This window comes from Sparassis crispa, assembly GCF_003851025.1.
Source record: "Sparassis crispa DNA, contig_000015F, whole genome shotgun sequence".
Lineage (NCBI taxonomy): Eukaryota > Fungi > Basidiomycota > Agaricomycetes > Polyporales > Sparassidaceae > Sparassis > Sparassis crispa.
Window position 1 is genome coordinate 463,452 of NW_020939762.1, and position 26,373 is coordinate 489,824.

The window sequence follows — 26,373 nt, forward strand, 5'->3', positions numbered from 1 at the left end:
ATCACTCAGTACTCATCAACGGCAAGGAGGTTAGGTTCACGTGGACTTGTCTCCAGTTTGCGAGAACACCCGGTGACCTTTTTCTGAGTTCCATCATGGGCTTCCAAACCTTCAGTCTCTGGGGAACTTCCAGGATTTGTCTGGTGCGTGTCGACTGCGGACATCGGGAGGGTCATTACGATTCTCCGGTATGCTGCGTGGTGACAACGGGAGCTTATTACAGCCACCTCGTCACAGACAGTTGGCTTTGCTCACTTGTCTCCACTCGTGCACTAGTCCTTACAATATGCATCCCGAAGCGTAGAACAGACTATGGGGAATCGGTGAGTGTTCGGCGCCGTAGATGTACTAACTGCAGCGCTTGAGAGGTGCCCGTGGAATGTCAATGGGTGCCTTGGATCCGGTGCAAGGTTTTCTGTTATGTGTTGATTGTGCTCAAGCGCCGGGAAGTACTTACTAGTTTGCTCACTAGTCAGGACAAGTTGGAAATTTGGGGCTGAGTCGAGGCGGTCTGGCCGCGGACTTTCAGCGAACACTCAGCGCGCTTCCGACGTGCAGCACTTACCACACTGTCGGTAAAAATCAGTTTCCTCGGAGGGCGGCGCTATGCCTAGCGGGCCCGCGGAGAGGCCTCCTCCGAGGGCATCGTATGTGAGTACACTGGTCATGATGTTCCTGGTATGTCAACGGATGGGCATTAGATCAATGGTCGCCCAGTTTGGCTTGACAATGGTAAGTTATAGACATCCTGGAATGCAGTATCTACTGTATCTAGTTAATCTCAGCACCTCCATTCTGCCGTTTTTCAAACTGGGCCTTCTGTGCTATGATATGATTGTCAAATACCTATCTAGTTCTCCACGTACGTCCACATGTGCCCCTATGATTGCGCTAACAGGCCGTTAGATCCGATGGTCTGCCATGCCGGCGTCGAGACCCCACGCCGTGCGCCAAGTAGCAGGATGCGTGTCCCGATTTCCTGCATAAATGGCTCAGCGAGAGGACTACGGCCAACATCGGAGCTTCCTCCATGGATTCTGTAACTGCATACTTGTGCTCATGCACAGTCATATTGGCGCTCATTTTGATTGGACGGAGGCACAAGTCCGCTTTGCCTCTGCCTCCTGGTCCTCCTGCGGATCCGATCATTGGACACCTTCGAAAGTTCTCTTTTGCTCGTCAGCACGAACTCTTCCGCGAATGGGCGACCAAGTACGGTGAGGATTGGCTGTGTATTGAACTCTATTTGATCCTAAGATATCTCATGATAGGAGATATCTTCCAATTGCATATATTAGGCCGCAACATCGTGGTCCTGAATTCTCTGCAAGTCGCTACTGACCTTATGGATAAACGGAGTGCCAAATACAGCGACAGACCGTCATGCACCACCTTAGAGATGTAATATCACGGCTAGTATTCTTGTCATTGGGGAATGTATGCCTGACAGAACATTCAGGATGGGCTATGATACAAATGTTGCATTCATGGAATACGGCCCGCGGTGGAAGAAACACCGCAAGATTTTCCGAGGATACTTCAACGAGAACGAGAGCCTTACATATCGCTCCCAGCAGACTCGAGGAGCGCATGCACTTCTGAAGGATTTGCTGACTTCGCCCCATGCATTCATTGAGGTGACGCAACGGTACGATTATCTTCCCTAGTGGGCTCTTCAAGTGTCACGGATCAACTAAATCATTGCAGGTTTGCCATGCGAGGCGTCTTGGAGATAGCGTACGGCCATCAGGTACATTCTGACGACGACGTCTACGTCAAACTGACAGCGGATGCACTGCATGGTGCCGACGAGGCGAAACTTGGTGTCTCGCTGGTCGACTTTTTCCCATTACGTGCGTCTTGCGTCCGCCCATTCCATGTAGTCTGACCTGACTGATCGTAATCCTAGTGGCCTATCTCCCCCATTGGCTACCCGGATGTTCCTCTTTCACTGCTGCGGCACGTCGTTGGGGCCCTGTTACACGAGAAATGCACGACTACCCATTCAATGACGTGTTGAAACAGATGGTACTCATCACCATATATGCTCGTCTGAACCTCAAATACTCATTTAGCCCGCAGGACGCAGGCATCGCTCAACCGTCGTTTCTATCTTCATATCTGGAGCGATACAAGACGGAAGGTGCGAAGGATTATGATTTGGGTGACCTCAAAGGTGCAGCTGGCACCATCCTCACTGGTGAGTCCTCTGATCACATTGTGAGGTGATACATTATCTGACCCTCAAGTCAGCTGGTGCTGAAACGGTCGGAATCTCGTTCATTCATTGACATGCCTCTTTAATGAACACACTTCAGACATGGTCCCTCATCCTAACCTTCTACTTCTGCATGCTCCTGTTCCCAGAGGTGCAGCACAGAGCACAGGTCGAAATTGACCGAGTGATAGGTCCTGGTAGACTGCCGGACTTCAGCGACCGCGATGCACTGCCTTTTGTAGAATACGTCTTACAGGAGACTATTAGGTATGTCGCTGCTGATGTCCGTGCGCGAGCACTAAGTGACTGGTCGTGTATGTCAGATGGCATCCTGCTGCCCCTCAAGGTTAGTCCCTCTGAGGCGGAGTCGAACGCGTCAGCAGTTTGCTAATCTTCCTTATCTAGGCATTGCGCACCGTTCTGTCGACGACGACATATACAACGGGATGTTCATCGCAAGGGGTTCGATCATAATCCCCAATGTCATGTGAGTGCCGTCTTCGCTGGTCGGTACCGTGTATCTGAGCCTGATCGTTGTAAACTGGTACCCCAGGGCAATGAGCCGTGACGAGACGATGTACAAGGACGCAGAGGCATTCTGTCCCGAGCGTTTCCTCCCCTCACCCGCAGGTCGCGGGGAGCCATATCTAGGCGCTGTCTTCGGTTTCGGTCGGCGGTATGTGCCCATGTATCCTTAATGCACTGCAGATATGTCACTTTCCGCACGCCGACTCTGCAGAATCTGTCCTGGAAGATACTTCGCAGACAACAGCGCATGGATCGTCGCCGCGACTGTTCTCGCGACCTTCGATATTTGCAAGGCTGTCGACAAGGATGGAAAAGCCATCGAGCCGGACGTGGTGTTCACGACGGACGGGCTGGCAAGGTACGCATCCTAAGTACCTGGAGGCGGCACGGCGACTCGCTGATACAGCAGGGCCTCTCCCACAGCCGTCCAAAACCGTTTGAATGTGTCTTTCAACCGCGCTCAGAGATGGCGAAGAAGCTGATTATACAGCAGGAGAATTTGGGCGAAGATTGATCTTACTCCGGTGATGTCGTGAGCCTGCCGATTTGTTCAATGATTATTGATTGCAGAATATGTTGCTGGAAGACAAGAATGTATGAGTATGTACTATGTACTTCATTCAAACAATGCGAAAATGAATGTGAGGCTAAGATAGCAGTGCCACAAGGAAGCATGTTTGCGTTGCACAGTGAAGTTGGAATGCTGAAGATTACCGGCCACCCAAAGAGCTGCTCGGTGGAGGTGAGTTAGACAACTGGCCGGTATGTGAAGTCGAGTTCAATGCAAAGGTGGCAACAGAAAGCCCGCTCCAGATTCCACCCAATCCGCGCTACCCCGGAAATGTCAGCACATGTTCGCTTTCGGACATCTGGCGGTCTGGTTTGGGGTGCATAATCGAAAGAGCCATGTCCTCGCTCCGCTCCGGAACCAGGGATGCCTCGTCGTGCTGCTTCGCAATCAGATGAGCTTTTTGACTTGTGGTGGAAAGGTCAAAGGCATATGTTGTCGAAAGCAAAGAGGTGATGACGAAGAGAACGTAGAGGTTCAGATTGACGCCGCTCACGCTGGTTGACATGGTGGTTCATGGCAGGATAACTCTCATTAGTGAGTTTATTACAAGTCACATGCAAAGTGACAGAGCGCGTTCGATACCGGGCTTCTTCTTCCAAACGAAGCCGGCACGCGATGGCCCAAATGCGCAAGGGCTCAGCGAGTGCGAACGTCCTCAGCACTCGCGTGGTGAGAGCCGTACTCGCCTCCTTCATCTGGTACTTCAACGCAGCTTCCCACAAACGCCGTACCACTGCCAGATCTGTGAGCTCCGGATCCAGTGTGACAAGACGCAGAAGGCCATCCAGCATCTGGCTGTCTTCTGCGATATCAATCCAGTGCGGCCATCTCTGTACTTGTCCCCGCCATTGCATTTGGTATGGTCGACGACGGGCTGCTGGAGGCTGAACATGTCCTTGAAGCTTCAGACAAAATGACGCTGTGGACGCAGAAGTCGATGTTGTCGGAGTGGAGGATGATGTTCGCGACAGGGTTGTCGAACGGATGCTGCGCCCATCGTGGGAGGGGTGACTGAGATGGCTCCATGGTGCGAGCTGCAACCACGTGTATCAGGTTATTGGTCGACGTAGATGAGGAGGCGACAAGACATCCCTCCACAGGGAACTTGGAAGAATATAACCGGCGTCTAGGGAACACGCTGACACCACCATGCAGCAGATGTCTTAGAGAAGACGAACGTCGACAGAGAATTCGAAGACTCTAAGCGGCACGTTTGTGTGTTCTTGGAATCGTGTCAGTACTTGTTCTGCAAGAGGCGACGGCTCCCCTTCGTTGAAGTCCGTTTCGTGCACAAGTCTCGAGCAGCGGACGATTACTTTAGTATTCTGGACACTTGGGATAGTCCTCTCCTAGTCTGACTAGAGAGACCAAGAGTCATCACAAAATGTGCACTCACGGCTATGCGACACATTATGCACAAGACTTTGGCTAGCCTGCAATCAGTGTCAGCTTGAATCACCGGGCCTATCTTCTCACCATTAGGGCACACACAGTATGTCACATTCAAATTTGTTCGGTGGAGAGATTTCGAGTTGAATCTTATCGATGTTTGTTTGGAGGCAATTTACAAACCGCCTGACCGCCTGGATCTGTTATTCGTGCAGAGCGCTGCTGCCCGGCGACGACTTCGGGCGTCTAAGGTCTTGCGCGTAAACTGAAGAGAATGCTCGCCGGTATCGAAGAGTACTGCGGGGGTTCGTGTACGTTCGGAAGTATGCAATATATGCATGACAGCACACGCAGTTGAGCTACCAGAGAAATCACATCTTTCGCAGCACTGCTCGAACCCGTCGCAGACTTGTACGTGATTATACTTATTCCTTCCGCTGTCAATATGTCAAAATTGTCAGTAACAAAGGGCCTGTATTATGCATCAGAGTCCATCCTGTATCAATCCGTCCAATTTTGCCAGCTCACACTCCGTATAACTACAGTTCGTCCTTCACACGGGATTCACTGCCAGTAGTAACCGTCTCTTCGATCGCGATTGTTATCTCGATCTCTGGATGATCCTCGACAGGTAACTCTGTAGGTTCGTTCCTCGCGATCTCCGCTTCACTTGCGAGTTCATTCGGGAGGGGAGACTCTGCAACTGGTGTAGCAGCCGGAGTAGGTTCGCGCTCGACCTTGGAAGATGGAGCTTCCACTGCTTCGAAGGGAACTTCGTCGTTGAGATTTACCCATAAAGCTCTATTGATCGGGTTGGGCATCGGGTGTAGGTTCCTCTGCTTCACTTTTTTTGGGTATCATAAAGTCCGCCGTGCCATCCACTGTGGAATCGAAGAATTTGGAAACCTGTTGGAATTTTGGTGTGCCTAAATCAACCGTTAGCCAACGTTCGCGGATGTTGAGTGGAACGTAAGGACTTACCGTCATAGCGCACGAAGTCCGTCGATCCCGGGGGTTATATCAGGATCCGCGATGCTTTCGATGCATGGTCTTCCGCTCCTAGCTTCATCGCGCTCTTCCCAGTCTTGTCGCGGTGAATGGAAAACGATACCGCGTGCTTGTACTTATTCCCCAGAGACTTCCACATCAGGGGTATCTCTTTCCCTGGATTGAGGAGAATTGCGCGAGGCTTGGCGATGTTCTGTGGAAGTCAATGGTCAGAGCAGGTGATGCGGGCGACTGCGGAGCTGACGTACATCCTCTACCCACCCCCGAATATTCGGGACAGCATCCAGTCGTTTCACAGCATGTGGAATATTCTTTGATGCCCAGTAGAAGAACGACTTCGACGTTCGTTCGTTTGAGTCGAAGGTAATGGCTCTTGACTGCCCACCACGAGAGAACAACTACGGTGCAGGTAAGTGCTCGCCATATCGGAAAGAAGGTGCAGAAATTTACTTTGACCGTTGGGAAGCCCTGCACGCCCTGTTCTGCACACAGACGCTTGTTCGCCTCGTTATCGCAGTCGACCGCGTAGAGCGGGACCATCGGGGTGAGCACGACCGCCGCCTTGCTGAATTCGGGAGCCATTCTTTGGCAATGCTACAGGATAACAATATAAGTATCAAGTCTGTGACCAGGGAGGAATCCTTACGCCACACCAGGGAGCAACGAACGCGACCACAGAAGTCACCTTCAATTAGGGCTAGGGTCAGAACGCAACCTCAAGTGGATAGAAGGAGCGGAGGTGACGGTTAGTTTGCTGTCCCATAAGAGAATGCATAACGTGGAAAGGCGGCCGGATTAAGAAGAGGATAGCAACCAACTGTGCACAAATTTGGCATAAATTAGGTGAGGAGGTCGGAGTGTTTCATTCAAGAGCGTTATGGACGACATCTATGTCTGATTCTTGTTGAATTGGCTCTTGAATAAGACGACGAGCAAGGAAGTTGCGAGCAAGCTCTACAAGAAATCACGTACGTTCTGTTTCATAGCCTTCCTGAAACTCTTTGTGTCAAGCATCTCGACTTTCGCGTCTGCAGGAAAGAGAGCTGCTGACACCACTGAAGGTGCGAGTGTGAGTGTCAGGACCACCCAAGGTAGTCTCATTGCAGGGCAGGTCTCGCAGGCAAGGACTGAGCCGTGTCGCCAAGCTTCGAGGTGCGAGACTTAGAGGCTCTTCCACAATGCACTAAAGGAGCCCGTTGGAATTAACGGTTTCAGCCTAGTAGAAAAGAAGCAAGCTATCGTCTGCACACGATTGCGCGTAACCGCGGTTTGAGTTCTGAGAGAGTGAGGAAGTCAAGTTGAGGCGAACGGCCTTCCCGGACCGGAGCGGCAATTTGCAGTTTCATCTACGTGAAGTTATACATATTTCATCGCAACTAGTAGATCTGTATATATCGTATGAGTTGAATTAAGATTGAGTCTGACTGACAGGTGTCTGCCATGCTTGTTTCTGGTGGTTAGGTCAGGAGCGAGAGCCTCATGTCCTGACAAGCATGTCGCGCCATATTCATCCAACTTAATGGAACAGCTCCTTCGATACAGAAGTATGGTTTTCGTAAGGTGTCCAACACCTCCAAGAAGTTGGTACGTAGATAAGGTGAGTGCTCCCTTCCTCGACCTTTATACAACCTCCTCCGATTTAACTGCACAAGGCCAGGGTAAGCCCCCCTTTCCTACTGACATGCTTTGACTGAGACCAACTTCGCTATATCGTGATTAATGTCACCAAAGTCAACGATGACGATATTTTACAGCACAGCTGTTACAGGTACGGCATTGATCTGGTCGCGAGCACGATGGAAAATGCTGATTATATCCTCAAAATAGGGTGCAAGCAGCATCAATTCCATCCAGCGTGCACAGCGTGATCCCAGAAATGACTCGCGCGTCGAAGCAAATTGGGAGGATGGTGATGGATATCCTGAAAGCCTGCTGTATTGGCTCAAGGACGGTATGCTCGCCAGAGAATTGATGGCCATGTCCCTCGACGTGTGGCACGTACCGGAGTCGAGTTGCATAGTGGCGACGTAACTGTTTGATTTGGAATGAACAAATATTTTCAGGAGGCAGCTTTCAGATGTGATTTCAATATTATGGTCATAACGACTCTGGGCGCTTGCACGCACTCCCAAAGAGGTAGGCAACATGCTAAATATGGCAGGTGCGGTCTGCTCGACAGAGTTTAGCCGCAATACTTGTAGACACATGCGGAAGAGAGAACCTGAAGAGACTACTAGGCTAGTCCTCAGAGATCGCGATCACGTACTACCTGTGCTGCGGGAGGGCAAATTGCTATCGCATTATGCTCATACATACGTCTAGGTTTGATGCGGTTTCAAGCAATCACAAAAGGGGGACATCTTGGCTTCCAGCAATTTCCTTACACACAACAACTAGAGCTTCCCCGAGCTTCTCGTAGTCTCCAAGCTGAATGATGCAAATTCACGTAAATGACCAGTCAGTACCGAATCTCTCAGAATTTGGGAGAAACGCACCTCGTTGTACACCTGTGCGCTGGCTCTGGTCCACCACTTTCCATTGTGGTAGAAATGCCCGCCATAGACCTTGTGCTCCAACAGCAGCTTCTCCACGAACATCTTCGCGATCACGGGAGAAGGCTTGATGTCGCCCGACAGAGGGAGTTCCACATTCACCTGCATTGCAAAACGAGTCAGTAATCATACAAACAATTACAGCCGCGGGGATTTATTTCACCATGTTTGGGATGAGTTCTCCCTCCACGGACGAGTCCATCACCTGGGTGCCAAGAATGGTGGCTAGTACCTTTCCCGCGGCGACAGCAAGAGTATGACAATAGTCATTTATCTTTTTCTCTCCGCCCAGGGAAGTCCTGAAGTCCAAAGCTAATCAACGGACAGAAGATCAGTTCTGCTCGATGCGATGCAAGAATCTGGACTCGCCTGCACGGACACTGAGAGCAGGAGTCACTTCTGCCGCTCCGAACCCTGGAACAAGCCTCGTAAGCCAACAATATCGGGTGGGCCATAGTCATCCGCAATACCGACAGAGGAACTCCGCGACGAAGGGCGATTCGATGAAGTTTACAGTAAGAGCTAGGTAGTTACATGCTGTCGGGAGGGCGCTCTTGATAATATGTTGGTTGCTGCAAAATAGAACGTGAGATGCTTCATTCTTAGGAGAGAGCTCGTCGAGAGATTACCGTTTGGGAACATAGAGGACGCCGCATCCGCGTTTGGCGTAGAGCCACTTGTGCAAACTCTAAGACAGCCGTTATTAGCTGACATGGAATAGACCTTAGTGTACGTCGACACTGACCGAAACCCAGAAATCCGGAGCCGCTTTTCCAAGCTCCAAGTCGACTTCCTGACCAATCGAGTGAGCGCCGTCGACCATTGTGAACGCGCCCACTTCTTTGGCAACCTGCACCATTTCCCTCCAGGGGAAGAGAACACCAGGGGAAGAAGCGATGCTGTCTATGATCGCTACGATCTTCGCATTCGGCGCCAAACTATCCTTGAGAGCACGCATATGCTCGCGGAATTTCGATACGATGTTAGCATGAGAATCAGGGAGAAGGAGAAGGAAGGTAGAAACGGTTGGGCAGGGGGTTCGCTGCGAGATATCCTTCACGGCGCGAGAGACTGAATCAAAGGTGGTTGTTGCTGAGACACGAGGTGGTTAGAGACGAGAGCCAACAGTGAAGATAAAAAATTGTTGATACACACTCGTCAGCAAGACATCGCCTTCGCTCCATTCAAAATTACGTAGGACCGTGTTGATTCCTGTGGCAACATTGGGGACAAGGACTATCTCGTCTGTATCTGTGCCAAGCAGCTGTGCGAGTTGCATTCGTACGTCGTTGAGAAGTGGTTCGTATTTCAGACGTAGGAAGCGGTCTGGACTAGATTCCAATTCCAGAGATAGTTCGTTGCATGCATCGAAAACGGGCTTGGGTAGAGACCCGAAAGAGCCTAAGGATGAAGGAGGATTGAGATAGTGACAGCCGAGATAGAGAACACAGATGCTCACCATGATTCACATTGGTGTAGTTTGGATCGAGCAGAAAGTACTGGAGCATATCATGGCCGAACTTGGGAGATGTCATGTCGAGACACTATGGAACTTCAGTGGTTGGGATTGGGGGATTTTGCCGACACTGGCGTACAAGTGGTCTCAAATATGTCATGAAAATTATACGGTGCGGTAAAAATTTAGCATGAGAAATCGAGCACATGGACTTGAGATTCTAACTCGCCCGGCGCAGCACAGGGTCTTCCACTCGAGTTGCAGAGTCAGTTGATGCGGCCTGTCCGGAGCCAGAGATAATTTCACCCCAGAATTGTCCATCAAAACGTAAAATTGCCGCTGGAACTATTATCTGAGATACGTTGTTGAAGACGTGTAGTGCGTAGGACTCCGAGAGGAACGAAGACGGGTGCCGAACGCGTCAGGGTCGGAGCGCCCTGTAATTCCCAGGAAAGGAAAGCATGGTGCCAAATGGGGTAAGAATAGTTCAGGCTCCGACTCTACGGTGCCACCTCTGCACTGAGATCTGTCACCTGTGAATCTTCACGTGGATTCGCCAACAATATCCCATCCCACCCCTGGAATTCATTCGTGGCACCGTCTCCATCAACTCTGTCACCCGACTTGTCGTAATTTCCTGTAATCATGCCAGCGTTGCAGGTCGACGTTGACGCTCGAAATAAACAGGTTTCAAAGGCGATCACACGGAAATCATCGGTGGAAGCAGTGGAATTGACGAAATAAGCATGACCTCTGCTGTCTCTCCAAATCATCCAAAAGCATGGCTGCTGCTTCGATATGTGCAAAGACTCTTAAGAACGTTCACAGCCATCTTTAGCACGTCATGGCTACACAAGCATCTCGTATCCCTACTCTCGACAAGCTGGGAGCCTCCGTTCCCCCCGATCTCGATGCCCGCAAAGTCGCTTCGGTCTGGTTTGAGGCCTTCGTATCTCACGTCGAATCCGGAAGCATCGACGAGGCGCTCTCTCTCTTCGTAGAAGACGCCTATTGGCGTGACATCCTCGTCCTCACCTGGGATTTCCGCACCTTCGATGGCGCAACCAAAATTAAGCAGTTCCTCACTGATCGTCTGCCGGCTGCGAAGCTGCACGCGTTCAAGCTCCAGGAGTTCGTTGAATTGGAGCAGCCGTATCCCGACCTCGGGTGGATCGTAGCCATGTTCAGCTTCGAGTCTGACATTGGGATTGGCAGTGGCGTCTTCCACCTGGTTCCTACAGCAAGCGGCGAATGGAAGGCGCATACAATGTTCACGAATCTCGAGGATCTCAGGGATTATCCTGAAGCTATTGGCCTTCGCCGAAGCCGTCGCTCTAAGCCAGGTGCCCAGTGGGCGGCAGAACGCCGTCAAGAACTTGAGTTTGAGGGAAATGATCCCACCGTGCTCGTCATTGGAGGAGGTCAAAATGGACTGGAGCTTGCTGCCAGGCTGAAATTTTTGAACGTTCCGGTTCTGGTCGTCGAAGCCCACAATCGGATTGGCGACAACTGGCGCAAGCGGTACGACAAACTGTGCTTGCATTGGCCAATTTGTATGTTATGGCTTCGGACCTATCCTCCGTATGTATTGACATTTCGCATGCTCACAGGGTATGACCACATGCCATACATTCCGTATGTTTCACCTCTATCATCTATCTCGGCACCTCTCTTCGGTCCTGATATACGCTTCATGACTACAGCTTCCCTCCTACATGGCCCTTGTACACTCCCTCTCTGAAGGTAATGTAACGCACTGTCAACAATATAGTCATGAGTACCAATCAATTATCAGATGGCCGATTGGCTGGAGTCCTATGCACAGGCACTCGAGTTGAATGTGTGGACATCCACCGTTGCAACGCAAGCCACGCAAGGCCCTGACAAGCGGTGGTCCGTTGTTGTCAAACGAGGAGATGGTTCAGAGCGTACCTTCCACGTGAACCACCTCGGTGGGTTTCCTTCGAATCGGAGTGAACGCCCTCTGATAAATCGTAAAACGCAGTGTTTGCTACCGGGCTTGGAGATGCTACTCCTAATATGCCCGCAATCGCTCAGCAGGTGCGTGCTTCGCATCGTGAGCGTTGATGACTTCCTGACGGAAATTTGCAGGAGAGATTCAAGGGCACGGTAATGCACTCGTCCCACTACAAGAATTCCATTGGCTACGGCGGCAAAAAGGTCATCGTGATTGGGGCAGGTAACTCTGGTAGGTTCCTTTCTGAAAGCGAGTGAGGGTTGCAATCGCTGACGCCTGTCACCAGCTCATGATGTCGCAGCAGATCTTGCTGCGGACAACATCGGTAATTATATTCAATTATACGATTTGCTCTTTCTAACCGTGTTCGTCAACCGCAATTGCAGATGTGACGATGTACCAGCGAAGCGCCACATATGTCATGAACCTGGATAAGCAGTGGAAGTATATCGGCGGACGTAAGTAGCGGATGTGTATATTTGGAGGAGCTCTCTGTTGACCCTTGAACTCACCTGTGATAGGACTCTACTCCGAGGGATCGCCACCAATTGATGTGGCTGACAGACTCGCGAATTCCCTTCCCCATCTCTACCAAGAGAACGGGCCTGCTCAACGTGCAGCGAAACTCATCGCGGAAGCCGACAAGTAGGTGCCCCTTCGTACTTCGGAAGTTGTATTCTTACTTCTCTTCTCATAGGGAGTTGCGTGACAAGCTGCAGGCCGTAGGGTTCAAGCTGAACCTAGGAGAGAAGGATGCTGGTATCCATGTCCTGCTCAAGACCAAAGGCGGAGGCCACTACTTCGGTAAGTTCGCCATCATGCTGTGAGACGTACGCTGTTCATGGCCTCGCAGACACTGGTGCTAGCCAGTTAATCATCGACGGGAAAATCAAGATCAAGAACGGCTGCATGATCGAACGTTTCACCGAAACCGGGCTCATGTTCGACGATGGGTCTGAGCTGTCCGCCGACGTCGTCATCTGTGCTACTGGGTAAGGCAGAGCATCTGTGTTTTCCACTGCACGTCGAATTAACTTAGCTTCGAACCGACAACAGTATCGGAGACACTAGGAACTCAATCCGTTCTGTGTGTGGTGACGAGATAGCGAATGCCTGCAAGCCCATTTGGGGGCTCGACGAGGAAGGGGAGCTGCGAGGCAGCTATCGCGATCTGGGCATCCCTGGGCTGTGGTATGCCATGGGTACGTGTCGACCATGTCAGTCTGTATTCTCGGCTGATTACAGGGATCGTGGGTTCAACAGGCAGTCTTGTTATGACTCGATTCCACTCCAAGCATCTCGCCCTGCGTATGTTGTATGCTTCAATCTCATGGCCCTTGCTGACACATGGATGGACAGAAATCAAAGCTATTGAAACTGGCGTCTTCAGCACTCGCTACAGTCTTGATGATTGACGAGCTGGTCTACGATGATATGTAATTACCTTCGGAAATTATTTTGCAGGATAACTGTAACTCCATAAATACGTAGAATGTTTATTTTAATCCTCCGCAAACCTAAGGGACTTACGTGCACAAATGTGTTTCACCGCTAAGTCACATAGCAGTACTCAGCGTCTGCAGGCGGAGCGGGAGAAGATGTCATTGTGTCGCGGGCGCGAGAGTGAATCCGCAGCAAATTCGGAAATCGGTAGGTCATTCGGAATTGGGGCTGATGCTGAGAAAATACTTTCGCTCAGATAAGGCCCAGCACGAAAGATCCGCTGAATGCCCACCGGCGGACCGGAAGGATGTGAGATGGAGCATTAGAATTCTACGAGATCCGGCGAAGGGGCTTAAGGCGTTTCCAAAGATCAATGTGCTGATGGGCCCACCGGGGTCAACGCAGGTCAAGCAGACTCATTGCGCTCTGAAATACACGTGTGAACCTGACAAGATAAATGTTCAGTCAGATTTCGGGACGATCCATAATATACGCATCGCTTGTCGCATTGGCACCACGTCTCGCATGGAGAGCGGTGTGAGCTGCACTCCGCAAGACTCGGATAGGAGAGCTGATCGTGCGACTGTTCTACATTCCGGACGGCGCAGCAGACGGAGGGAAGTTCTAGCGCATCTCTACGGGAGAAGCGTCCCAGCACTGACATCGCTCCCGACAGGATTTCATGCCGGTGTGTCGTGCCCCAGAGGCTCCTGGCACGAGGCAGCATCCGTGGGGAGGTCGTGGGGTCCATGAGGGAGATCCCGTCTCACTCTGACAGCACCGCGACAGTCGCAGGGAAGTGCGCATGCGGAGGGAAAGGCTTGAGGACGCTACATGCACGAATGGACGGGGACTTTGAGCGGCCTTAGGTGGAAGCGGGCGCAGAGCTTCTACCCGAAGCAGACTCTCGCGTTGGGGCTTATCCGGTCGGAGGTCTGGCATCCAGATCTTGGGCAGCAGAGAGTGGGGACTGATATGCATCACATACTCACGGCGAATGTGCCTTGCGTGGGGCTCGGAAGGTTGCAACCTACAGGGTTCGTCCCACATCAAACGTGCGACCATAGTAATGCCAATGTCGGAAAGGCCGTGCAACGAATCCTGTCCTAGAGTCAGAGGGGCGTGCATGATTGTGATGGTTTGAGACCTACGATCAGCGCTAGCTAAACGATCACGTACTTCTGAGTCCAAAAGCACGCTACGAATAACCTTTGCGATGACCAAACCATGCAACATCGCTAGAGCCATCTGCGGCGTCGCCTCGTTTGGGTGCCCTCACCGCCACTGCGAGGTGACGAGATATCCATTGGTCTTGGTGAGGCACGTGAGCGACCGGTCGTATTCCGTGCAGAGCTCGGGGGTGCCGTAGCGTCACACTGCCGGACGGAAATCTTTCTAGTGGACGTCAAAACCCTCGCCTAGCCCCACACCGATCATTGGTGCGAGTGCAGGCGTCAGCACAAGATGTCACTGGCGACGCCGAACGGAACACATGCACAGTGGCGTCTACGCGAGGTTATCAGTGCGACATGTTTAGAGGAGACTGAACAATGAGTAATTGATGGCGGCGGCCGGAGGTATGACTTACGCCGCGACAAGAGTCGTGCCCAGGATTCAGTGTTTATCACATTAATAGTGGAAGCATCGACCCGTCCGCCCTGACGTAGCACCTGGTGTTTGAATGTGCGCCCCGAGGGTAACGAGTAGAGTCGGGAGGAGACTGCAGTCGCATCATTCTCACAGCATGTAAGAAGCGAAAATTAGGTTGCTCCACAAAGGCAACCGTGGATGGTCATGGGGTGACTGTATACATGCTGCTTCAAACACGGTTGTAGTGACGGACTTCAAACGGTCTCTAGTAATTAGGACACTCTAGAGCGTGTACATGATGGCGTGCTGAACCAGTGAGAGACGTAGTATTAGTAAAGCACGCGGTGATACTGGACGACCAGTGTCAAGGCGTTAGATCGTATCAACTCGAGAAGTGGAAGCCCACATGGTGTCGAAGGACTAAGGCCCCAGCCCCTGCTCGGCCGCGCCTTACCTGGCTGCTAGGCAGTTAGGCAGTCGGAAAGCCCGCCAAGACAAAGCTGTTCAACGGGTGGCCTATCGATGAACGTTAGCCTTGTGTTTGCATGACTCTCCGGACCTTTGCACCGTCAACGGGAATAGCGCAGCATCGATGCCCCGGCCCTCCCGACTCGATTTCCGATTTCCGAATTCGACATGTCAATCACAAAAGCAAGTGCATAGAAGCCTGATGTCAAGCAGGCACAGACACCCTGAGTAAGGCATCAGGCCTCAGTCCCGCCACGTCCCAAACAAGAGCAGTGGCGCAGGGCGTCGGGCACCGTCAGAGAGCGCATTAGGCGCCCACCCGGCAGCGGTGCACGACGAACTACTCAACGCCTGCCAAAAGCTTCGCGGGATCAACAGCCCGATCTAACGTACGTACCACCGCATCGGTGACTATGTTCAAGAGATCTCGCGCAATTGGCCGGTGCCACCAGGATCGTGCAGATCCACCGAGACCGGGAGGGAGACTCGGAGTGGCGTGCTGGCCTGCAGCGATGGCGCAACACGGCCGGGCCCGGGACGACTAGCAATATGCCAGCGCGATGGCGCAACATAGGCTACGCTGGATATATATCCGCGCGGAGTTCGTACTCGCAGGTATGTTCAGAACATGCATGGACGACATGCAGCGACGAGTTCAAGACTGGACAAAGATTCGGGAGTGCGACTCTGAAGAGGCCTGTCGTCGTCGACAGCGAAGTGTCGGACAACAGCGGGCATCACGTGCGTTGCGCAAGACGCTGACGATCTCGACGCTCGATCTACTCGCTGGCCCGAGCGGCGGGCAGGCGTGCTCAAAACTCTAGAGGAGATCGGTGCAATTGCGAGGACATTACTTTACAAGTGAGTACTATACTCAATCCAGGGCTCCATTCCAATCCGTTCTACATTAACTACCCGCTACACCTTCGCTAAAAGCCTTTTGCTAAATACAAGGCGCACGGGCACGAGCACCAGCGCGGACGCGATGGGCATAAGCGCGCACCACACAATGAGGTAGCGATACGCGTCGCCCGAGTCTGCGCTCACTCCCATACTCGCTGCCGTGTCTGAGATGATTTTCGACCCGATGGGCACAGCGAAGATGGGTGGGATGACGTTCATCAGGAACTGGATTGCCGCCGCTGAACCGAGCTTCTCCATGCCTATGTGCAAAGACAGATAAGTCAGCACCAGGGGCACATAAATTGGATAACGGAGCTGGGACTTACCGACGATCTTGGCGGCAGTCGGGACGGACAGCGGCCAGTACGCTGGAAAACGGGAGGTTGAGCGTTAGCATGCCGCTATCAGGGAACGATAAGTCAGTGTGCACTTACGTCCGCTCCAAAGGCCCCACAGGATAGCGAACACCATTATAACCCCGAGGCTCTTCGCGAAAAGCCAGATGAAGATGCACATGAGGCCGGTCATGATGTGGAACACGATGAGGACGTTGATAGGTCCGACGAGGTCTGCCATTTGGCCGGCAATAATCCGGCCGATCGAGTTGCATGCCGTGGTCACAGACAGGACTCCAGACGCTTTGGTCGCCGACAGGCCGATCGCAGTGCAGTAGCCTTACACCAAGCAAGGGGAGTTAGCGGACCGCTCGGCTGGGTGGCGGGCGACTCACTGGGAATGAAGAATAGCGGAGTGACGTAGCCGAAGAACTGCATGAAGCAGAAGACGAGGTAGAGCGGATACCCGGGGACCTTCAGCACGGACAGGTCGAAGACCTTGTACTGCACGAACTTCTTGGCGACCGGGCGCTGGCGCACGAGTGCAACTCCCGCGAGACCGCAAGCAAAAGTCAGAAACCCGATGAAGCGCAGGGCCCAAGGTATCGAGGCGCGGTCGATAATAACCTGTACTACGGGTGAGAGGACGACTGCACTGATACCGGTTCCGGACTACAACCAGGCAGGTTCAGAAGAAATCTACGAGCCTGATGCTAGGGAGAACTCACACTTGCTATCCCTGTCGCGAGACTGCGTCGCTTAGCAAACCACTGCGATGGCAGTGAGATTGCGGGGATCCAGCAGAAGGAAATTCCGATACTAGCAAGACATGTTCAGGTGAGAGTGATCGACTCTGCGCGTGCATATACTGACCCAAACATTATTCCTTGTGAGAGCAGGAGCTGCCAGTACTGGGTCGAGATGGATGCCAACTCGAAGGCGACGGAGATCAGGATCACACCGAGGAGAATGGACGCATGAACACCGAACTTGGTGATAATGATGTTGGAGAAAGGACCGACGGAGAAGCCAAAGCCCATGCCGCATCCACCGACGAAGCCGAGCCTGAACAAGCCGACGTTGTGAAAGCGGGAATTGGCATTGGCGGTGTAGGCATCCTGGAAGACACCCCAGAAGGTGGCGATGCCGAAACTCATGAAACTAATAAGCCAAGTGGCGGCGACGGTCATCCAGGCGTGAAGGCCGCCGTCGGGGGGCTGGTCGAGGGCCGCCTGTTCGGCACTCGGAGTCGACGTATCGACCTCGACGTCGGCTATGGTCTTTCCCTCTTCCTTGGAAACATCTTCGGTCTCTGCTTTGGGAGAGGTATCGCTGCTCATTGACCCTGGGGCTCGGTGGAGGGGTTGGGAGGACATGAGGAGAATGGACCAGGTATGTCGCAGTCGGGTGTGCTGACAGCCTGCGACAGCAAACAGCCGCACTGCGAAACATATCGTACGCGTGCCGTGCAGAATTTAGTCATGAAGTCAGGTGGGAGGTGCACACAAGAGCCGCGTCCTTCCTCACTGCTTGACGTTCGGGCGCTCCGACTGTCAACAATCTTGTCGGATATTGTTAATCCATCACTGATCTCATTGGCTCCTGCCTCCCGATCATCTTATTTTCTCATTGGCTCCGGATAACCGGTCGGTTACTTAACCCTTATCGGCCATATTTGTCTCAAAATAATCCGAAAACCTAAATTGCACCTTTCCCTATGGTTTTGGAAATCACTCCAGAGTGTGTCGGAGTCGGCGATGCGACTCACGAGGGTCGTACGCGCCGCACCGGCACCCATCGCTACAGGTTTGGAGGTGGGACAGGCGTGTGTTTCCACTCAAATATTCATCTGACGCAAAGTCCCCTGGAGTGGCCGGTCGAACTATCAAGACGCGGTCATTTACAACGCCTCAATGTCCTTGCAAGAGTAAGTAAGTACGTTTCCACTTCCGAAATGTGTCATGGCCTCAGTCCGATCCATCGATCTTTCGCTGTGCTCGGAGCGACAGCAGTCTTCTTGACACTTTTACTCATTCTTTTGAAGTCATCTTGATACCATTTGTGTTCTAGCCATCCCACGTCCATCGTGAACCCGACCCGGTTGTCAAGCGAAAGAAGACCTCCCTAGTCTCGTACCCAGAAAGCTACCCAATCCCCTGAGGGAGATTCGATGGACCCCTGGGTACGAGACTAGCTTCTAGTCTCTGCCCTTCTACCAGACCTTGCCACATCACCAGCGTCGGCGCGCAGTATCTGCACTTCTCGGAGCGTATCAGTTCACTTCGAACAAGTACGTACTTTGCTCTCGCGATGACAATGCAATCGTATCTCTGAAACTTTTGAGTTTTCAGTGTCCATTTTTCAGTAGAAATCGTTCATTTTTAGCAGATCGTGTGCACATTTGGGTTTACTGCAGCCAATGCACGCAGGCAGGCTCCTCTAGTCGCGTCTGTCATTTCATGTGGCTTCATCCGGCCTTGGGAGCACCCGTCATGTCTACGTCAATCTCCCTCGGGGTGTTCTTGATTGTGCGCCGTGTGCTCGAGGGCTTATCAGCTCCTCCTGACAGAGGCGACACCGTCATGTAGTACATGTCCTACTCCTAGGCGAGGGCAGGTATCATATCGTAAATGTCCTAAACAAGCTAGCGCGGGATATTCAGAGTGGGATGGGGTGGGAGGCCCTGCGTGAAGCACGGACCTCTGTTACCTCCCCTGATTCACGGATCGCGGTTTAGAGAACTTGCGTTGAACCCATTTCTGATGCTCGCCTAATTCATCCGGTCTGCTCTCATGCAGATGCCCCACACTCCGATACACGGGTTGCGTATAAAGGAAGGTACGGCGATGGATCGCGCCATCATTATTCCTCCTCCTTGGGACCTTCGTCATGTCCACCGGCTCCCAGTCTTACTCGCTCGAGAAGCGGGCCATCGCCATAGTACGCTTACCTTACGCGTGTGCACCACAGATAACCTTCTCACTTCTATCACGATCGTCGCTGTGTCTGCGATCGCCCAGGTTGGCATCTCTGCGGATCTACCTGGTGGAAGTCTTTCCCAGAGCAACCTAGATTACAAGAGCCTCCGCGAATTCCTTTTGAATAAGGAAGAAGCATACGAAGACATCCCGAAGGACCGCTTCACTATAGATTCGTGAGCAAGCTCCTTCTTTGGCACGACGATGCCGGCTTCTATATTCTGACTCGCATTCTCCCATCTCGCCTTCCACTTCGCCTTCAACCAACCTTCGAAATTCTGACCTTGGTTTCGTGGCTCAGATTGGCGGACGGTGTACTGAACACTCGCGGCACGTTCCTCAAAGACATTGCGTTCTTCGACCATGCCGAGTTCTCCGTCTCCGCCGAAGACGCGCGTGCGATGGCGCTCAGCACGCGCAAGCTTATCGAGCTCGCCTTCCTCTCCCTCCTCGATGCCGGTATTGCCTACCGCGGTCGCAACGTCGCCTGCTTTGCCGCCGGGACCGCCCAAGATTCGCCGTTAGATCCGGTGCGTCGGCGTCCTATCACATTTCTGTTGTGGCACTGCTGACGATGAGTGGCAGGACTTGTTGGATTCCAGCTCTGGCGCAGTCCGGCCCCTGCCCGCCGTGTCGTGCATGATTGCCAACGCAATTTCTGCGCATCTGGACCTGCGTGGACCAGCAATCCCCCTAGATGCGACATGCAGTTCCAGTATGCTTGCACTGCACTTCGCCGTGCAGGCGCTCCGTGCCGGTGAATGTGAAGCTGCTGTCGTCGCGGGGTGCCAGCTGAACCTCAGGTACCTCGCCTTGTTATGTAATCGAGATAGGCGCGCTGATCATCGTGCAGGTTGGCCGACTTCGTGCACTTCCCCGAAGACTTTCTGGCGGAAGACAGGAAGTGTAAGCCATTTGATGCTTCCGCGGACGGGTATGTTGTCTTTTATATTTTTTATAAATTCGAGATGAATTGACACTGATCATGCCATGTTGTGTTTAGGTTCGTGAAGGGCGAAGGCGCGGTGGCCATTGTGCTGAAGCCTTACGACGATGCTGTTCGCGACGGTGACTACGTTTATGGGAATGTGAGTATTAGTCCCGCCGGCTCTCACTTCCCAAGTTGACCCGCCGTCCAGATCCTGGGAACCGGCGTGGCCGCATCGGGCGCGGCGGCGCTCGATGATACCCTCAGTGCCAACGCGCAGGTGAACGCCATGCGTCGGGCATATCAGGGCACCGCTTGCGATCCGCAAGACGTCGACTATGTCGAGATGCACGCGATGGGTTTGTCAATACGAACTATTTTTGTTATTTAAACTTATTATTTCTTACGTAATAACAGGAACTCCCGACGACCTCGTCGAGAGCACTTGGGTCGGCGAACAATTTGGGAGAGACGAGAACCTGCTCGTTGGCAGCGTGAAGGGTAATATTGGGTAAGTTGCCTCATCTCATGCTATCTTGATCATCGTACATTTACTCATCAACAACCAGGCACCTGCATGTCGCGGCATTCTTAGCGTCGTTGTGCAAAGTTTGCTCCATCCTCGAGACAGGTTTAGTGCCCCCCAATGTTAACCTCGTCGCACGCCACCCCAATATCCCATGGGACCAATACAAGCTCCGTGTGCCTACGGAGCCGACGCCCGTCACTGCCCGCTCGGCTTCTGGAAAGCTCCTAATTTCAATGTCGAGCTACAGCATCGGGGGTAGTAACGGCCACGTCGTTCTGCAGAGTGTGGCGCCAAAACATGCCAGCGAGGAAGCGACGAATGTTACTGGACCTGTGTTGTTTGTCGCTGGAGGCCTTTCGCCGAGGTCTGCAAGAGCTGTTGCCGATTCGTTAGCCGCATTGGCGGATTCTCATCCACACGAGTTGGCGTCGACCTCTACTGTGTATGGTCGGCGTGCCAGGCAGATGACGTGGCGGACGTTTGCGGTTGCGCAGGCCGGGCCGCAACCGTCGTCGATCAGATTTCCTTCGCCCTCGCTTTCCCCCCAGATTTCTCCGCCGATCGTGTTTGTCTTTTCAGGCCAAGGACCTCAACATATTAACAGTAAGTTGGTCTACGTATATGTTTCTGTCGTGCTTTACCTGACAGCTGGACGTTAGTGGGACGTCAACTCTTCCAGAGGTTCAAAGTCTTCCGTGATACAATCCTAGAGTTAGATCAATGCCATAGAGAGATTACCGGCATCTCATTAATAGATCAGACGGGCCTCTTCGCGGACGTCGGTGCGGCGGAAGCCCTGCCCTCAACGTGGCCAATCTCCACAATATACCCCACGCTCACGATGCTCCAGATCGCTCTGTTTGATCTGCTCTGCAGCCTCGGTCTCCGTCCGGACGTTCTTGTTGGCCACTCCGTGGGAGAGACGCCGCTGCTGTATGCCTCTGGCGCCGGCTCTAAGAGCATGGCGATAGAGCTGGCAATTGCTCAGGGCCGTGCATTGACACTGGTGGAGGTGGAGGATGGTACGATGGCCGCACTCGCATGCACTCCCGAGCAAGCCCGCGATGTCATTAAAGACGTCCGCAAGTCCGTCGGGGACTGGGGAGTGCTGGAGATTGCTGGTTTTAATTCTCCCTGCGCGGTCGCTGTTGCTGGACACGTGCATCTTGTGGAGAACGCGGTCGAAGTAGCCAATGCCCGTGGGCTGTTTGCTCGCAGGCTTCAGACTGATGCTGCAATCCATTCGAGCCTTGTCGACGTATGCGAGGATAAGTATCGTTCGTTGGTCGCCGACGTGTTCGCCCGATATCCAGGTGCGCACAAGCCGGCCATCGCCACGTACTCGGCCACCATGGGAGCAGTCCTCGACTGCTTCACCGAAGAATATTTTTGGCTCAACTGCAGAAGCCCTGTCCAATTTGCACAGGCGATCATTGGCATCATTACTACCTTTCCTACCTCATCGTTCGTGGAGGTCAGCCCCCACCCGGTACTGTCGCTGTACCTGCAGGAATTGGGCGCTCCCATCACATCCGTCGTCTGTCCCATGCGTCGTACAAGGGAGCTGGAGCAGTGCCAGGAGGAAACAATGCTGTTGTCTGCCCTGGGTCAGCTGATCGTGTTGGGGCACGACTCCGTCGATTTCCACAAACTAAATTCGCAGGCGGCTAACTCTCCTTCTCTCAACTTGCCCTCATATCCGTTTATGAAAGAGTACATTCCGTACCGTCCAGGACACTCTCGTACTTTGCAGAAGCAATGTGGGCCATGGCGCAAGCGTCTCGACGGTGTCGGCTCTAAGATGCGCGCGCGCTCAAAAGAAGTTATGAAAATCAGTCCGTCGCCGCAGCCTTCGCTGTCACCTGAGAACACTCGCGATACCCTCCGCACCGTCGTCTTGCAATCGCTCGACCGGATTCCTACAGACTTTTCACCCGATGTTCCCTTCACTTCTTACGGCATGGACTCTTTAGGTGCAGGACGCCTGGCGTTCGCACTCCGACCATTCCTCGTGATATCCCAGATGCAATTGCTCAACAACTTGAGCCTATCGGACATTGAGCGTCTGGCTGAGGCTTCAAAGCAGAGTGTGGCTCCTGCACAAGCCGCTCCTGTAGGGACGTTCTACAAGTGGGATGACATGCTGCACAAGGAAGGACAGGCACTGGTTAAGCTCGTTGACCTCGGAGACACCCCGCTTATCCTCATTCACGGCGCAAGCGGTAGCATCCTTCCATTCATCTCCATCCAGGAGAAGTTCTCCACGTCGTTGTGGGCCCTGCAGACGACGCCGGATACCCCTACGCACTCGATTAAGGCGTGGGCCGCGTTTTACCTTGAGCAGGTCAGAGAGGCTCAGCCAAAAGGGCCGTATCGCATCGGGGCCTTCTGCGCTAGCTCTACAATTGCTCTCATGATGGCACACCTAATCGAAGAAAGCGGCGACACTGTCGGGGAGCTGTGTTTCTTGGACCATTCTCCTCTCTTATTTGTGTCTCCGTTGATCGAGCCTGACGAAGAAACAGTGTCAATGCGGTCTCCGGGCCCAGCCATGATACGGCGCTTGCTCGATTCAATGCTCGAGCTGTACAGAGCAGACGACTCTCCCGTGCGCCATAAAGCTGCGCAGGACTGGGAGGATACCGCGAACGGCCTGGACGGACCACCTCATGTGCGGGGCTGGTATGCCACCTTCAAGAGCCTCAACACGGGCATCTACGAGTTCATTTTGAGCTTACTGCCTCCTGACGAGCCTCTCACGATTGTCGCGATGCGCGAAGCTCTTGCGGAGTGGATGGGCTCCGTCGATGCGCCGATTACAGCATACATTGCGACGAACGGGTACCTTTCCTTCATCCCTGTATCCCAGAGGATGGGTTGGGAGTCATATGGCCTCTGCCAGGTGTTCCCTGAAGCGCGGATCATTACGACCCACTATAATCATTTCCAGATCCTGGATTCGGCAGAGTTTATAGATTCGATTCAGGGAAGATAGACATGCTCGGATGTTAGGCTAGCTATTAGATATGTATCACGGTTATAGTGAGTGTGTCGACGATGTATTAACTTATTGTGCTCTTCATCCTCGTCGACTCGCTGCACCCACCTAGTGAAACGCGACGAAATTATGTAGTCCCCGCCCAGATTCACTGGATGCAATTTCCAATAAGTTGGCGAGAGTATGTAAATGTTATTTGAAAGATAGAGTGAATAAGTTTAGTGTAAGTGGCATGGCTCACAAGGGACTTATCTGAAAGTTATTTGAAACCTATCCTAAAGTAGAAATAACTTCATAATAAGTTTTCCATTTCTAGGATAACTTTCAGATAAGTCTCTCCTAAGCGGTGCAACTTACACTAAATTTATTCACTCTATCTTTCAAATAACTTTTGCATAGTCTTCCCAAGTTATTAGAAATTGCATCCAGTGATTAGTTGATTTTGCCGGTGCATAATAAATTATTACCCCTTGCGGCGCGAGAGACGAAGTATGACTTGGGCTCAACCTAATACTGTGACCACTGGAGATATCTGAGTGATTTTGTCGACGTGCTTACATAGTGCTGGCCGTACAAAATTTTGAATCTTCAAAGACCCGCTGAATGGATGAACCGATCGTCAAACGACTCCATGTTTCTGGGCTCACACCCGCCATCACACCCGCCGACCTCACACAGCGTTTATCGTCGTTCGGGGCCGTTAAGGCCGTGGATGGTTTCGGTGTGTTGGATGCCGTTGGCCTGCCTCGCAAATTCGGCTACGTGACTCTGGAGACGACAAAGCCCAAGCTAGCTAGATGTGAGCTTTTTCCAAGCGTGGCTGTGAAGCATTTTGACGAACTGTTTCGGTCGCGCGTAACAAGGTATGAATACACTCAGTGGTGTCACCTGGAAAGGCACGAAGTTGCGCATCGGTGAGGCGAAACTAGACTTCCGCGAGAGGTGCGTAGATGCGCCGTACTGCACAATTTATGAGCTAAATATACGCAGAATCCTGAAGGAGAACGAGACCCTCAAGCGTGCGGCGTCAGACTCGCCTGCGGGACCTCCCCACAAGCGTCGCCGCCTGCCGCGTGGCGTGCATGGTGTTCATGCGCAAGACATGTCCCTCGTCACTCCAGGGAATGCAGCGTCTCGCCCAGGCTGGCGAGTTACATCCCTCGGCCGGCTCATCCGGCCCATCAGAATGCGGCCAGAGCATCCCCTACCGGACCAACTACCTAAAATAGTGTCTGCAGAGAAAGGTAGAAAACCGCAGAAGGAACGGACACAGAAGAAACGCGTGAAGAACCCGCCGACGCGCGCAAGGAGGCGTACAATTGATCCGACGAAGTGGGGTTCGCTGCACCTCAAGGGCGTGTTCCTAGACACTGGGGCGACCCTCGACGTAGGGCAGCGGCCCCCAGCTCTACGTGAGACCGAACGAGGACTGGAAGAGAGCAGCAATGATGAGGAGAGTGATGATGATGATGATGAAACAGACAGTGGGGATGAGGTGATGGGTGCTGAAGAGTATCCACCGAGCCTTCTGCAGGAAGCAACTCTATCGCCACCCTTCTCTCCGAAGCCCGCAGCACAAAAGACGCGCGCAAATGTGGGAGATGAAAACGATTTGGTGCAAGAAACGAAGAAGTCGCTCGGGTTACTCCAGGTGCTTTTCGGTGGCCGAGGAGACGACGAATGGGGCGATCAGGAAAGTGTCGATTCTGATGGCGATCTAGATGACCATGCCCGCCCTGCGGACATGCAAGCTGAAGACATTGAGGAAAACCACATGCATGTGGACAAGGCAGTTTCATTCCGTGTAGAACGCGTGCAACCGCACGAAGAACTGCCTACTCCTGTGTCAGCGCAGAGTGCGAAGCTTAAAGATCTGTTCGCGCCTCGCGAAGAAGATGGTATGCGCCGTAAGACTACTATGATGATATATCTTATATTGTACTCCCTTTCAGCCGGCTTCTCGCTACTGGGTCATCTCGACCTCGATCTCGAGCTGGATGACGAAGTCGATCTGCAGCTCACTGCAGAACCACAAGCACGGCCAGTTCCCCAACCTGTTGCGACCGTGTCACCAGCTGCTGGGGCGCAGTCCGTGTTCGATACCAGGCGACCGCTCTTCTTCCCTTTCCCGCTGGACGAGCGCGATCGTGCCCGAGGGCGGACAGGCGACGCGTTTGACGCGACGAATTGGCGCACGTGGTTTTACCGCACCGATTCGGCGGAAGAAATCCACAAACGGTGGGAAGAGACGCGTGGAGAGCTCACGAGCGGGTGGAAGAGACGCCACAGAGAAGCGGTGAAGAGCCGAAGAAGGAGGGGAGGTGGTGCGGAAGACGGGGACGCCTGACAAGATTCCATCACGTTTTTCCGGGAGAACGAGATTTCGGCGTGTTTTACACACTCAATGTTTATCACAACATGGCTTCGGGAAGGTGGAGTGAGGTGGCGAAATTGTCTTGCATTAGTCTCGCAGTGAATTTGTCACAACGCGATTCCGGTTG

General features: G+C 52.8%; 10 protein-coding genes across 10 annotated transcripts; 4 read left to right on the top strand and 6 right to left on the bottom strand.

The window, feature by feature from the left end:
• Positions 1-1,030: 1,030 nt before the first annotated feature.
• Positions 1,031-3,260, top strand: SCP_1601610 (Multifunctional cytochrome P450 monooxygenase af510; the record flags this gene model as incomplete). Its single annotated transcript, XM_027764611.1, has 13 exons — positions 1,031-1,217; positions 1,272-1,401; positions 1,460-1,648; positions 1,708-1,853; positions 1,910-2,028; positions 2,083-2,200; positions 2,254-2,267; positions 2,319-2,485; positions 2,542-2,564; positions 2,624-2,705; positions 2,772-2,894; positions 2,958-3,104; positions 3,170-3,260. The coding sequence occupies 13 exons, from the start codon at positions 1,031-1,033 to the stop codon at positions 3,258-3,260; spliced, it is 1,536 nt and encodes a 511-aa protein (XP_027620412.1).
• A 316-nt stretch (positions 3,261-3,576) lies between these two features.
• Positions 3,577-3,822, bottom strand: SCP_1601620 (hypothetical protein; the record flags this gene model as incomplete). The annotated part of the gene is made up of 1 exon (XM_027764612.1): positions 3,577-3,822. One exon carries the CDS (start codon positions 3,820-3,822, stop codon positions 3,577-3,579), a length of 246 nt encoding a protein of 81 aa, XP_027620413.1.
• Positions 3,823-4,127: 305 nt separating this feature from the next.
• Positions 4,128-4,343, bottom strand: SCP_1601630 (hypothetical protein; the record flags this gene model as incomplete). Its single annotated transcript, XM_027764613.1, has 1 exon — positions 4,128-4,343. One exon carries the CDS (start codon positions 4,341-4,343, stop codon positions 4,128-4,130), a length of 216 nt encoding a protein of 71 aa, XP_027620414.1.
• A 902-nt stretch (positions 4,344-5,245) lies between these two features.
• SCP_1601640 (hypothetical protein) lies at positions 5,246-5,527 on the bottom strand (the record flags this gene model as incomplete). Its single annotated transcript, XM_027764614.1, has 1 exon — positions 5,246-5,527. The coding sequence occupies one exon, from the start codon at positions 5,525-5,527 to the stop codon at positions 5,246-5,248; it is 282 nt and encodes a 93-aa protein (XP_027620415.1).
• A 194-nt stretch (positions 5,528-5,721) lies between these two features.
• On the bottom strand, positions 5,722-6,815 carry SCP_1601650 (hypothetical protein; the record flags this gene model as incomplete). The annotated part of the gene is made up of 5 exons (XM_027764615.1): positions 5,722-5,907; positions 5,963-6,112; positions 6,165-6,308; positions 6,361-6,399; positions 6,687-6,815. 5 exons carry the CDS (start codon positions 6,813-6,815, stop codon positions 5,722-5,724), a joined length of 648 nt encoding a protein of 215 aa, XP_027620416.1.
• A 1,242-nt stretch (positions 6,816-8,057) lies between these two features.
• Positions 8,058-9,882, bottom strand: SCP_1601660 (Hercynylcysteine sulfoxide lyase; the record flags this gene model as incomplete). The annotated part of the gene is made up of 10 exons (XM_027764616.1): positions 8,058-8,141; positions 8,210-8,368; positions 8,430-8,578; positions 8,636-8,680; positions 8,741-8,838; positions 8,896-8,954; positions 9,012-9,358; positions 9,422-9,667; positions 9,726-9,810; positions 9,862-9,882. 10 exons carry the CDS (start codon positions 9,880-9,882, stop codon positions 8,058-8,060), a joined length of 1,293 nt encoding a protein of 430 aa, XP_027620417.1.
• Positions 9,883-10,566: 684 nt separating this feature from the next.
• On the top strand, positions 10,567-13,115 carry SCP_1601670 (FAD/NAD-binding domain-containing protein; the record flags this gene model as incomplete). Its single annotated transcript, XM_027764617.1, has 14 exons — positions 10,567-11,275; positions 11,333-11,357; positions 11,426-11,465; positions 11,518-11,674; positions 11,728-11,783; positions 11,835-11,931; positions 11,987-12,025; positions 12,087-12,158; positions 12,222-12,345; positions 12,398-12,504; positions 12,554-12,692; positions 12,757-12,902; positions 12,964-13,008; positions 13,060-13,115. The coding sequence occupies 14 exons, from the start codon at positions 10,567-10,569 to the stop codon at positions 13,113-13,115; spliced, it is 1,812 nt and encodes a 603-aa protein (XP_027620418.1).
• Positions 13,116-16,119: 3,004 nt separating this feature from the next.
• On the bottom strand, positions 16,120-17,815 carry SCP_1601680 (MFS general substrate transporter; the record flags this gene model as incomplete). Its single annotated transcript, XM_027764618.1, has 6 exons — positions 16,120-16,364; positions 16,431-16,472; positions 16,539-16,778; positions 16,835-17,111; positions 17,168-17,258; positions 17,313-17,815. The coding sequence occupies 6 exons, from the start codon at positions 17,813-17,815 to the stop codon at positions 16,120-16,122; spliced, it is 1,398 nt and encodes a 465-aa protein (XP_027620419.1).
• A 1,513-nt stretch (positions 17,816-19,328) lies between these two features.
• On the top strand, positions 19,329-23,869 carry SCP_1601690 (hypothetical protein; the record flags this gene model as incomplete). Its single annotated transcript, XM_027764619.1, has 10 exons — positions 19,329-19,379; positions 19,460-19,593; positions 19,719-19,947; positions 20,003-20,220; positions 20,271-20,351; positions 20,421-20,505; positions 20,557-20,704; positions 20,763-20,856; positions 20,915-21,477; positions 21,534-23,869. 10 exons carry the CDS (start codon positions 19,329-19,331, stop codon positions 23,867-23,869), a joined length of 3,939 nt encoding a protein of 1,312 aa, XP_027620420.1.
• Positions 23,870-24,475: 606 nt separating this feature from the next.
• SCP_1601700 (hypothetical protein) lies at positions 24,476-26,219 on the top strand (the record flags this gene model as incomplete). The annotated part of the gene is made up of 4 exons (XM_027764620.1): positions 24,476-24,671; positions 24,736-24,814; positions 24,863-25,770; positions 25,825-26,219. The coding sequence occupies 4 exons, from the start codon at positions 24,476-24,478 to the stop codon at positions 26,217-26,219; spliced, it is 1,578 nt and encodes a 525-aa protein (XP_027620421.1).
• Between the last annotated feature and the right edge of the window lie 154 nt (positions 26,220-26,373).